The 13,821-nt window shown below is 40.2% G+C and overlaps 1 protein-coding gene across 1 annotated transcript in view; it reads left to right on the top strand.

Moving 5' to 3' along the window:
* Positions 1–2,496: 2,496 nt before the first annotated feature.
* The window catches only part of LOC140322817 (E3 ubiquitin-protein ligase Rnf220-like), a 22,303-nt gene continuing 10,978 nt past the window's right edge, over positions 2,497–13,821 (top strand). Inside the window, exons 1-3 of the mRNA XM_072399432.1 lie at positions 2,497–2,585; positions 3,195–3,719; positions 12,503–12,623. Coding sequence (XP_072255533.1) covers positions 2,573–2,585; positions 3,195–3,719; positions 12,503–12,623 — 659 coding nt within the window. The 5' untranslated portion in view covers positions 2,497–2,572. The remainder of the gene's footprint in view (positions 2,586–3,194; positions 3,720–12,502; positions 12,624–13,821) is intronic.

Below are 13,821 nucleotides of genomic sequence, written 5' to 3'. Positions count from 1 at the left end.
TCCTGCCACTTTGTTAATGAGGGTCCTGGGCAATATCCCAGTTTGCCCTAACTTAAAACCAGCCCTGACTGCAGTCTGTTAGATATTAATGGCCTACAGCAAAACTTTGAACCCCCCTTCAGTGTGATCTCACCCACTGCTGCCAACACTGGCTCCAGCATGGTCTACAAAATTGCCAGTGGCCATTCAGACTCCGCCTCCAAGAACTGCTGTCCATTCACGGTTTAGAAGAGCTGGGGTAAGGGAGGAGCTTGTGGCTTTATAGAGATTTAGTGATGCAGGAGGTGGAAATTGTTGTAGTCACGTTTGAGATTTCAGTAAAGCACTGGTTTGCAGTCTCGGGCCCTCAGAACCCCCTTACTGATAGTCATGTGCCTGGCTGCATTTGTTTTTTTTTTCTTGTTTTTGTTCCTTTATTGTCACCTGAAGATCCAGCCAATAACAAACTTCCTGTACTGGGTGACAGCATTCACTATACCACCCTAAAGCTAACCATACACTATGGAATATTTTTGATTGAATGGAGTCAATATTTGATGAGACCAAAATCAGGAAAGACTTGTTTTTGATTGGTAACCATCATTTTGAAATCAAAGATTGATACTTCCATGATAAAATTAATTACATTTTAGACCAGTTGTACATCGAATACAGTCAATCTCAAATAATAAATCTCCATACCATAGGGGGGCGATGTTCTGTATTTCACAGTCAGTGAACTGGCATGAGGTCAGTGCCAGTGCATGTAGTTTACATTATTTTAGGTAGCAGTAGGATAGAGGACGACTTTTGTATTTTTATTTTTTTTTAAAATGAAGATCAGTGATTGTTGTTGTTGTATACAAATGTTTCTTCCTAATAGTTAGTCACACAATAACATTTGGCAATTCATGATGAGACAGCAATTGCAAGATTTAGTAATTACAGCTAGAGAAGGTCAGGGGTATTGGCTCTCTCTTCTTCTTGGATGGGTTCTGGGGCAGTTTTTGGTGGCTTGATTGGAAGGGGAAAAAACTGGTTCATCTTTGGTCTGTTGCAGCAAATGAAGTATCAGCTGCTTTGCTATTATGGGTTCCAGGAACCAGCTAGTAATCACAAACAAAGAAGTTATTCCAGCAACAATTTTCATTACCCATTGTGTACCCACTGGACCCATTCACACAAATGCACTGGAGGAATGCCTTTATTCCTAATGGTACTCCAACAAATATTTGCAGCATGCTTGCGTGCAATGCAGTGCTCCACCAGAAATGGTGCACGCATGTCTTTTGGGAGGCGACGGAGCCTTTTACAGTGAATGGGCTTCTTATAGGGACCAATTGTATGTATGGGTCCTTAAAGTTTCACTTAACATACATGCCATTGACAAAATAATGTTTCCTTTGCAGAGTCAAGATTGGCAATTAGTTAGATATTTATAGTCACAAGGACATAACCCCATCCCAGACCATCACTGACCCATTAGTAAACCAGGCATGTTCACCATAAATAAAGTTCACCATTATGTCTCCAGACTCTTTTTTGTCTGTCATGTTCCATGAGGACCATCTCTCATCTGTAAAGGGAACGGGGAACCAATGGCGAACTCGCCAATTCTGGTTTTCTCTGGCCAATTGGGCCGGGCTGTAAGCAAAAGGTCCGGCTACTGGATGTCAGGCCAACATGCCCACCAGATGGAGATATCTTGAAGATCTCTAGATCCTTCTCCTCATGTTAATCCGTACACAAGGATGTTGATAATGGACTTTCTGCTGGGTTGTTGCCCCTCTACAGCCCTGTCGAGCTATTCTTGTGTGAAGTTCCATTCTCTGGTATCTCCTCCATACTCTTGAGAGTCTTGGTGCTGGGAGACACAACAAACCCCCTTGCAATAGTACATATGAATGTGCCATCCTGGAGGATTTAAACTATCTGTTCAACCTGAGTGGGCTGCAGTTACGCCCACACGCTACTGTAGAGTACTAGTGATAAGGTCACTAAGAACATTTAACACATGAAATATTAGCCAAAAATAATGAGAGAGGAATGGCCTGTAGTGAAACCATTTACTCCTTGGGGGTTGGCTTGTTATTGCCCCACCCCCCTCCCCGTCCACCTATTGTCCCTTTCATTTGCCCCAATAGTAGGATACATGGGTTAACAAGCACTTTCACTTTCTAACAAATTGATATTTCAAAAGTTTCATTGACTTGATGTTATACTGTGTTGATTGAGTGTTTTCTTAATTTTTAGAGCAGTGTATAGATCTTTAAAAAAAGGTTAGTGTATCAGTGCTTACTAATGATGAAAGAGGGAGCCACCACAAAACTGTTGATGCAAGTAATCACCCTGCCGCACAGCCATGCCTCTTTCAGTTTGCAGGTCATGTGACCCCAGCTTCCTGCAGTCTGCAGTGTGTTGCTTAAGTTATGGAGAAGTTTTAACAATCACTGGTGTGACAGAAGTCTCCCGAGGAAAGATGACACTTCAGATATGAGTTTCATTCTGTGTTTTACTGTTTTAATTAAAGAGATGGTGAGAAAAAGAAAAATGCGGAAATGCGGTGGAAGCAACTATTTCTTGTTTGTCAGCCATGACGCAATATTGTGAGCAATTAATCTTCCATAGAGAATATATTATTTACTATGAGATAGCATTTTTATTGGACCTAAAATGAATCATAAATAATTTCCTTAATTTATTATTATTATTATAATTAATAAACAGTATTTATATAGCGCCAACATGTTTTGCAGCGTTGTAAATTAAATAGGGAATTTTATATATAAAAGCTATTTTCTTATTTGTACTGAAAAGGACTGAAGACAACATTATAATGGTTAAGCCTATGTGTAACTTTAGTGTTTGGGGGTCCATATATTTTAACGGACAGCTTATGCATGCATACAATTGTTGTTCTCTAAAGAAACCACTGAGATACTATGGTGGCAGATCTTTTTGTGTTGTTTACTATCAATTGCTTTCATGTTGATCCAAAGACCTACTTTTGGAGTAAATGACCCAAAACAAAGGGAACCAAAGTTCTGATTGCATTCTTCATTCTTGTTCTTGGCCAAAAATTGAGAACATAGTGATGTGATAGACAACCAGACAACTAGCATTAAGGGGTAGTTAAAGGTGCTCAGAAATAGCAGCTCTGGGATTTCCTCTGTAAGGGTTTCCTCTACTTACAATGTCCTTTTTCACTGTCTTAGGTCTGCTGAAGAGTTCCATGATGGAAAGCACGCCTGGACTTATAAACTCATTAACATCTCAAGCCCTCCTGGTCATGGCCACCTCTTCGGAAGGTCCACTTGCTGTAGCTCAACAGCCTCCCCTTTATACTATGCCAATGGCCATGGACAAACCTCCACAAATGTCTTATCTGAGTCCAGCATACCCTCTTCTCTACCCACCTCAGGATCATTTGAATTCAGCATGTCCACCTCAGCTTCTCTCTCTCTCCCATCAATATGGACATCCTCGACCGGGGCTCGGAGTTCTAGGCTATGGTGCCCTGCACCCTTTTGCTGCCTTTCGCCTTCCAGAGAGTATGGAGAGACTTCAGGCTGGATTTCTGAACCCAAAAAGACTGAAAGGTGACTCAGAACCTCCACAGATCCATTATCTACCAATGGAGACTGGACTGGAGCCTCCTCATGTTTCTCCAGGGCCCGCTATTCCCCCAACTTCCCACAGGAGTTCCCCAAAACCGAGGACAAGTTCCAGCTCAAAAAAAGGTAAGCTGTTCATAAACAATAGGTGGTTAAAACCAGATTTAATTTAAAATAAACAAAAAATGTAGTGGTGGCAAATATGTAAAACCTACAGAAGGTAAGCATACCAGTGAAATCTTCAGGAGGGACAAAAGGCCAGTGTGGAGCATGGCTGAACCTACTGGAGGCATTGCTGTTTAAATGATCAGTCCTCCACAAATGTGTACAGTGTTTCAATTGTGGATGGATTTGAGTTAAACCACTGACTGGCTTGCAACAAGGGACCCCTGTGGTGGAATCTCTCAGGTTGGGGTTTTGCGTCTTCTTAGCAGCCAGGAGTCTTAGAGCTGAATTTAGCAGGGGTGAGATTTCACATTTATGAAATCCATAGGAAAGACTCTTCCTGTAGAGATATTATAATTATTGATTCTTTTCATTTTTATTTTATTATTGCCCAACTTTTTAAAAAAAAAAAGGACAACCATCTAGTAGTGTGAAATGTTTTAGCAAAAGTCATGCTGATTCCACTGTCCTTGTCACAATACAGGATAGATGAATGGCTAAATACTTGGAACATTTTATAATAGGTTTAGACATACATACATACACCGCATGACAACTTCTGTTTTCATTGATGGGTGGTAGGTTCCTAGGGCAAGCTTGTCCTGAACACAAACATTATAAACAAACATAGCCCTTAGAGAAGGTCTAAGGGCATGGGCAAGTTTAGCAGGTACCACTGCCTTCTCTGAATGCAACCCTCAGTTCACCTTGGGGGTACTTTAAAATTTTCAGCTCAGGTATTACCCCCCAACTACATCTCATAATGCACTGCCAGGGCATCAAATTCCTGTAGAGGGTCTTTTCTGTGACTTTCAAAGAGCCAATATTTGCTAACCAAGTTGGATAGACCCCCTGTTGATCTTTAGGTAAGGCTGCGAACCACGTCAGAATCTGACATGTATACAGCGGCCTTCCAACATCGTTCATGGATCCGTCCTGGTGGATCCATGAACAACAGAAGATGAACAACCGCATTGGAAGTGAAGTATTTAGGATGGTAAGGCATGTCAATGGCAGTAGTCACCAGCTGGAAGCTCAAAATCCTGCAAAAATGCACTATTTCAGGATTTCATTGCTCCTAACTCTTCTTGTAGGCACCTTGACAGGACCTACATCACCCAAAATGTTGAGGCATGTGTTGTGTTGGTGGGCAAGAGGCTGCCCAATCAAGATCTTCTTTGTGCCATGGACATCCACTGTAACATCATTTGTTATGTCTCTTTATTATCAGGCACATATTAATTGGATTTTCCCTGCAGTGCTTCCAGTTGCCCATAGAACAAGGAATGCGTAATTGGACTAATTATAAAAAATGTTCACCATAATAAAAAGAATTATTTTTATGAAGAATTCTTTTTTCCTCTTGGTATGGAAAGCCAAGTGTACAAGTTTATGTAATGCTCTGCAACATTTTTAGGAAACTTAGATTGATAAAAAGTATTTGCATGTGGTACTCTCCCATCTTTACCCTCCTACGGTACAGTAATTGATACAGATGTGACTAAGATGTGACTAAGCACTGCAGTGTTACTTTCTGTGAAGAACCGATGGAGCTCTCAATCCTGGACCTCCTTCTTAACAACAAAGGCAACCACAGCAGGAACTTCCCCTTTCCCTTTATCCCTTCTTCTGCTTTCCATCTAAACAAATACTGTCCCACCTCTCTATCAGAGCTCTACAGTTCTCATTTTTTTTCTCAGTTTCTGAACATTTTCTTTTTTTATGGTAATAGATTGTAAAAGATTAGATCACGGACTCTAACTAAAACCCAAAATGAGGTTGAGTGAAATGCAGAACATGTTATATTCAGAACCCACAGACTAACCAGAACTTGATTCCCACCCTTCGTATATGTTTATGTATAATCCAACTTCCTATAAAGAATGTTTTCTATACACCTCCACCCTCTCATTGGACACAGAGCAATGATGTTTTGTTTCTTTGTTCCTGATTGAAGGGTATTAGCTGATATATATATATATAGTGAACAACCACACAAACTACAAACTATACATTTTCCTCTATTTTTTCAAAGCATAAATAAATTCCAGCTATAATATTACAAAATAATGCAAAAAAAAACATCTGTCCTGATAAAAAATGTTTTCACAGAACTGGTAAAGATGTGGGTTTAGTATGTTGGTATTGCAGTGATCAATTGTATTTTTTTACTATTATAATCATTTTTATTTTATATTTATTTTTTAAGTATGTATACAAATCTTCAATTGAAAATTACATAACACTTGGTTATAGTCACATATGATGAGAAAACCCTTGGGGGGGGGGGGGGGGGGGTTAGGTTGGGTTTTGTAGCCTGTATACTGGGAATCCAACACAAAAATATGTATATATAATATATTATTGTTATCTTGTTTTTATATAACACCAACATAATATGGCAGCACTTTACAAAGTCCATAGTCATGCCACTAACTGTCCATCAGAGGGTCTATATATATATATATATATATATATATATATATTAGATGTGGTTGTTTTGCATTTTAATTAGGTTAATAATAGGTAGATTGTTTGCTTGCTTACGGACATTTCAAGTACCATTGTATCCCTGGGAAGACTAATTGGCCAATGCAGGCTTTCCCATTACCTGTCTAGGGGTGTGCCTGCCATCCTTAGCATCCAAACTGTCATCAGTCATTAATTGGACAATGATAGTCCATCCATTGTCTACAACTATATGTCTTCAGTCTTGGGCTATGTGTCATGCATTTAATAGTTATTACCTATCATTGAGGTAATTGGTTATACAAAGGGGGGGGGGGGGCAGGTGTGTTTTATGCCAAGACGTGGTGACACCAGTTGCCTTGTGTTCCAGTGTATGTTCCATACATGCACCATTTCTGGCAACACAACATTTAATGCATTGTCAAGTTACACTGTGCTGCACTGAGTAGGTGAATTGGGGTACCATTAGGAATGAATGGAAAAGCACCACACAAATGCATTGTATGTTCCTGTAAAGCATGGGGGAACCATTGCTATAATGTTCAGGTCTACAGGGACAATATATTAGCATGGTGGTCATTAGGTAGTATAGTGCTGGCCAATGGGAAGAATCTCGTCTTTACAGGAAGCCAAAAGATCATTGGTATCACAAACTGACCTGAGAGGCGTAAATTGCTCATCGTTCAAGGAAAATCCAGCAACCTCTGGAGGAACCATGGTTGAGAAACACTGATGTAGAGTATATATGGCTCCTCAATGAATGGCATTTGGATTTCTAAAATCCTTTGGAACCAAAAAAAAAAATTGGCTTCTTTTCACCTTTGTAGCATCCCAAAGCTTCTGAGCAGCAGCCTCTTTACAAGTACTTGATATTTACTTGCACTAAAGGAATGGCTGCATATTTCTCTAGGGTTCTCCTCAAGGTGTCAAAAGTGGCCCATGCTCATGTGGCCCACACAATGTATGTTGGCATGATCATTTGTAGTGTCTCTTGGAATAGCTGGGGAACTTTGAAACAATTAAAGAACAGGAGCAAAGTAATACCCCCCATTACAGAAAGTGTCTTCTAAAACTCTTGAAGGCAGAATTACCAGATATTATTTATCAGAGCTGCAGAAAGATTAAAAAAAAATCAAAAGGCAATCATTTATTAAATATTATATCTTAAATTAGTTTGCATCTACTTTATTGGTATACATAATATTATTGATATTTTGGTATAAATATATTATTGGTATATATATAGCTATATATAATTAGTATATAAATATATCATTAAATGGAATACATAAATATATATAGTTAAATATTACATATAAACAATATACAAATAATCAAAAAGTACAACAACTAAAACAAATATAATGCAATAATAAAATAAAATATTACAATACAATTTTACTGTATGAATGCTCAAAGTAAAAAAAAAATCTAGTAAATGAATCTTCAAAAACCATTGCTAAAATTTTGATCTGGTGAAGACAGAACTGCAGCACAATAACTTTTTTCCTTATACAATGTTTATTTTCAATCAATAATCCTTTATCCTTCCCACAAAGACTTTTTGACTCCTGAAATTGATTTTTAAAAGGCTTCCAAAATTTTTGTAAAGGAAACCGATAGTCAATGAAAGGTTAAAACCTTCTTATGTGGCTGTGATGATTGTATTTGAATATACTTGGAGAGCCTGGGAGGAAGCAGAGGGGTCTCTATCAATATATTGGGAGGTGGTGGGGAGGGGAGGCCTAAAAAGGAAAAGTAGTCACCAGTTGGCCAGATGCTTCACAAAGGCTCCCAGGAGAGAGCGGACAAAGGAACCAGAGAGAGATTAAGAGCTTTGAATAGGAAAAGGGGAGAAAGTGAGATGGGGCAAGGCGAGAGAATCACAATGCAAAACAAACAGAAAGAGGAGGAAGGGAGGGAAATACAGGTCTGTCACTGCTGGTCCTATCTGTCCCTTATTAGTAGAAACCAGCCAGGGTCAGCAGCTCTATGGCATCCCAGATCCCCTCCCCACTCAGCTGCAAAACCCCTTCCCATTATAATGGAGATTTTATGCACAGACTGTGACAGCCTGCAGGAAACAGGAGAGAATAGCTGTGATAATTACACACACCTGCAGGATGGACACACAACCAGCCTTCCCATTGTTACCGGGACCGTACAACAAATTGGGGGCCCTATACATGGACATGACAAAATGTGGATGAGTGCATGGTTTCAATCAATATTTATTGAGGGTAAATGTGATTCATTAAGGTAAATTCCTAGATATGCAAATGTGTGTAAATTATATCCAAGGTGTGGAGCCAATTTTACTGCCCCTAGATACAGTGCACATGTACAGAGAAAGAAGAGATCAAGATCATACAGAGAGATCATAGGCAAAAGAGAATATTTATAGGGGAGAAATCAAAAGAGAGAGAAAATTGTACATATATATATATATATACACATACATACACACACACACAGATATATACATAGAAGGATAGATTTATATATATATATATCCTTCTATGTATATATCTGTGTGTGTATGTATATATCTATGTGTGAATTTATATATATATATTTACATACATACACACACACCACACAATTTCTATATCATATATAGAGAGAAATCATAGGAGAAAGACAAACAAAAGGAGGATAAGATAAAAATAAAGATAACTCATCCCGGCCTAAATCCCATATCTTTCTTTTGCTTTGGCAATGCCAATATGTAATGTGGTCCTGCCAGTGGAGCTTATTGATTTGATTTGAGCCAGAGATAAAGAGAGACATTCATCATAAAAAAAGAGATCATGAGAGCGATATTAGGAAAGGGAGTGATCATAGGAGTGGGAATGGAGAGAGAAACGAAACTTCTCTTATAGCCCTAATTTTTCTTTTGCTTGGAGATGCCAAAAAGTGACTTGGTCCTGCCAATAGAGCTCATTCTGATTTAAGAGGGAGAGATAGATCATAGCTTGATATATATTCCATTTATCCTTCACAATCATCTATCTGATATGGGATAATGAGTAGACCAATAGATAAATCTATCCTTCTAAGTATCTATCCCTTTCCTATCTATCTGATTGATATGAGATAATGGATGGGTAGTTTGCACCCTTTTGTTCACTGGAATGCAGCCTGGGTTGGGGTTGGGTGTCAGGGAAGGTCATACCCCCCATGCAGTGCTAATTGCTGCTGACACTAATAGCAGGGAGGAGGGGTGGGTTGGGGGTATAAGAAGGGTGTTAAGTGATTATGTGAATGCAGCCTCCAGCTAGGCGTAAAATGAGCAATTCACGCTGAATCAGTGTGTGTGGCTGGGACATCATTACTCAGCCTGTCCCCTATGACAATGGCTTGCTGCTCACCCAGGGAACCCCATCCCATTATGGTTGGACAATGTGTCCCCAGTTTATCTCTCAAACACTTCATTGTACTCTACAGACTCTCCTGAAACTTTTCTCATGGGGTAAAGCCAGGCTAGGATACATGGCAGGCTAAGTGTCATAGGGCACAATAGGAGCAGCACTACATATCCATACTGAGGTCACCCAGCCTGATTTCCCACCAACTGTGCAGAAAATCAGCATTTCAAGGCATCCTACAGGGCTGACATTAAGGACCATATACTGACGCTGATACTGCTTGTATTTGCCTCTCCATTGTTCTTAGATTGGGTACACATGGGCAGATTACTTCTGATCCAATCGACGGACCCCAACCCAAGTCACGGGTATAATGAACATATTGGTAAACATCAATAAAAGTACAAATGATCAGTAACATGCAACCAGCATACTGATCTTTGCTATCAAGAAAAAAAACAATGAAATAACGATGGCTTTGCTCAGTCAAGTGCAAATAAAAAAAAAAAAAAAAAAGCAGCAGAACTTTTTGTGATTTGGCCATACCAATAAAAAAACTTTACAATAATTAAAGACAAGAAGTTCCAAGACTTATTTTGGGAATGTTAAGAGATGCTTATCTGGCAGGCAGTTTGGGGTTCTGCACCATTGCAGTATTACCCCTGTCCAGTGGTGTCACTATTTGCAGCAGGGAGGACAAGGAAATAGCAGCCCCTGCTTCCCTTTATCCGTTCAGCCTAAATTCCCAGCATCCCCAGCACACACTACGAGGCTGTGAACAGCTGAACAGGATTTTAGGAACAGATTAGTTCCTGGGTTCATCCTGTCCAGCCATTGGCAGATAGGACTTTATATCCTTTCTGCTCCCAGTCATCAGTGCCTGTTGTAGTGATAAGCTGGCTTACCTGCTGCTGGTTTTGGGTTGATTTATTGTTGCTGATTTTGTCTTTTTCTGATCCTGTGAGTGTATGCTGCCTGGACTGACCTTTTGCCTGTGACCTTAACCCTGCCTTGCCTTTGAATACCTTGTTTGGTGGATGGATTACCTGTGATTGACCTGGCTCTGTATTATGGACTTATCTCTGCTGGAATCTTGGTACTGCATTATCTGAAGGCTCCTGGTCCGTCCCTTGTGCAAATTAGTCCTGGGGGCAATTGTGTGCTGGGAATTGGCAACTAGACTCCTGAGGCTGAGCAGGGGCTTGTTATGGGTGAAGAGTTCTGCGTTAGATTGGGGGCTGGTGCCAGGCGAGTACTGGTTCTGGACCAGGGCCTTACAAAGAAAGTCTCAAAGTCACATAACCATTCCTCTTTAAGTCACAGAACTCTTTCTGCTTAGTTTAGCCCAGCCCCACTGATTGCACCCCACTGACCCTATCCTTATGAATGGGGGTAGTGGTATGCACAGTGATATCTGCTCTCCACTTCCATATTTCTAGGAAAGAAATCCCACCGCCAGTCACTCTTTACTATTGAAAATCTTATGGGGGGGACACTGTGATAAACACTCTCCACCATTGTCTTTATTTATACAAATAGGGGGAGCGGTATGTTATAAATATCCACTTTCTACCATTTATTATTATTATTATTATTATTATTAATAATAATAAACAGGATTTATATAGCACTAACATATTACGCAGTGCTGTACATTAAATAGGGGTTGCAAATAACAGGCCGATACAAGCAGTAACACCCCGAAGAGCTTACCATCTTTATAAATGGAGGAGGGGGTGGGGTATGCATATTAACATTGACTCTCCTCCATTGTGAATCCTTTTAATAAATAGAGAACACAGTGATAACAAGTCTTCACCATTACCACTATCATTATGAATGGGGGGGAGTGGTGTGCACATTATTATCCATGCTCCACCATTGCTGCTATCACTATGAATAGGGGAGAGAGATGTGCACATTAATATCCACCATTGCCTCTATGGTGTGAACATATTCACTTTCTACTGCTGTCCCTACTGCTGTCCCTATCCATATATATCGGGGAGAGGGAGAGAGGTGTGTGGATTAATATTCATCCTCTACCATTGGCCCAATGTTTATAAACAGGGGGGAAGTAGTGTGCACAGTGAAATTCACTTCCCACAGTTGCTCCTATCTTTATGAAAAGAGGTAGAACTTTGTGTGCAGTGGTTGCCGCTCCCCTTTATGAATCTACACCCCATCTCTGGTCTTTCTGATTTTATTGATTCTCCAAAAAAAATTATGATGACAAAACAAGATCTGCTACAATCGAGCTGGAGAGAAACTTGGTCAATGACGCAATGCCAAGCAGAAAACCTGTTTTTTGGTGCTTAAAAAGGGAGCAAAAACTGCTGGTGTATAAATCACTGGGCACCATGTTGTAAAGCAGCCATTCTCAACTAGGATTCCTTGGCCCTAGGCTTCCTCCAGAGATTGCCAGGGGCTCCTTAGGCTGTGGATGGTTGACCTCTTAACTGATGACGTCTGCAAAGATCTGGTTTGAAGGGCACCTACATGGCACAAATAATGTTTGAGGTGTCTGTAAGAGTGGTGTTCTGATCACCACTGTAAAAGGAATTTTCTCCACCAATACCAGAGGAATTTTAGCAGGGGTTCCGAGAGTCGAAAGTTAATAAAAGGATTCTTCTGTGGTAAAAAGGCACAAAATGCTGTTGTTGAGCATTCAAAGGAAACTAAAAAAAATTGAAGGAGTGAAAGAAAAATTGAAAATATGAAAACTATTGGACAGGTTGAGGTGTATCTTCAGTTAAGAACACAAATGGTGTCTGGAAGTCCATGGATAATATACAACAATATATGGTGGCTTTTTGTTTTATATTCACTTGGTGATCTTGGTTTTTGCTTTTTCATCACTTCCTATGGTCATCCTCTTACATCTTCTACTTTTTCTACGTTTTTCAGAGAAGAAAACTTCTATCTCAGGCCCGCTGGTTTGCCCACTGTGTCACAAACTGCTACAGAAAGAAGAACTCTACCATCATCTTCAGCAGGAAATGGAGCAATTGTCTCACATGTCAGACAGGTAATACGTGACATGCTAAACCCAAAACTTCAAAGCAGTTGTCCAAGAAACAGTAAGCTTCCTGGCATCCACCTACCTTGTTAAATAGATCTGGTTTTCAGCTGGTGCTACCACTCAAGACAACCACCAGCCAATGGGAACAATACCTGTTGTTTCTGTTAATACCTGGCCATGAGCCCTTTGTTAAGGCACACAGGGGGACAGTGTTCCAATTGGCTGGTGGTTGTTGGAGAATGCTTGCCCATTATGAATGGAACGTTCACCCATCACTATATTTAACAGGTCAACAGAAAAATTGATTCTCCTGTCTGACAGGTAGCATGCAAGTTGGTGATGACTTTGTCAGCAGTCTGTGCTACTTGTATTACTTATCAGTCAACAGTGTTATTCTGTGTTATCTATGAGCCATATAGGGTCCATTTGAGAAGCCTGCCAGCCCAGAGAGTGGGTCAATATGAGTAGCCTGCCAGCCAAGGGGTTGAGTCCATGAGTAGCCTGCCAGCCAAGGGGGTGAGTCCATGAGTAGCCTGCCAGCCAAGAGGGTGGGTCCATATGAGTAACCTGCCAGCCAAGAAGGTGGGTCTATATGAGTTGCCAGTCAAGACAGCCAAATCATGTTGCCTGTCAACCAAGAGGGTCATTATGTTACCCACCAACCTAAAGAACCATTTTGTGTTACCTGTCAACCAAGGGGCCAATATGCCTTAACTGTCAATATGACTTATCTGTCAACCAGAAGGGCCAATATGCATTACCTGTCAATATTCCTTATCTGTCAACCAAGAGGGCCAATATGCCTTACCTTTCAACCAAGGGGACCAATGTACTTTACATGTCAGGACAAAAAGGTGCCAGTTTCAATTACGAAGTCATCCAGGGAAGTCAGTTTGAGTTTCCCGTCAATTAGTTTTTGTTTCACCTATCACAAAGGAAAGTCAATCTGTTTTAAAGTCATTGTTGTCTGTCAGACGCCACCTCACCCACAGATTGACTTTCCTGTCTGAGAGGCCGATACAGACTGACTCAGAATTCACCATGTGTGGTCACTTACAGGAAATAACTCTAACTTACATCTATACAGCGATCTAACCTATGCAATTATTTCCTGACTTCTAATCAAAGTGCAAAAATTGAAAGCAAAAGATAATTTTTGTTTCAAATATCTGCACATCAGGGAAAGTGGTTTACAGAAACAGTC

The sequence above is a fragment of the Pyxicephalus adspersus genome, chromosome 2 (genome assembly GCF_032062135.1).
Source record: "Pyxicephalus adspersus chromosome 2, UCB_Pads_2.0, whole genome shotgun sequence".
NCBI classification, from domain to species: Eukaryota; Metazoa; Chordata; class Amphibia; order Anura; family Pyxicephalidae; genus Pyxicephalus; species Pyxicephalus adspersus.
The sequence above is the reverse complement of the archived record's forward strand: the minus strand, read 5'-3'. Positions and strand labels throughout refer to the sequence as shown.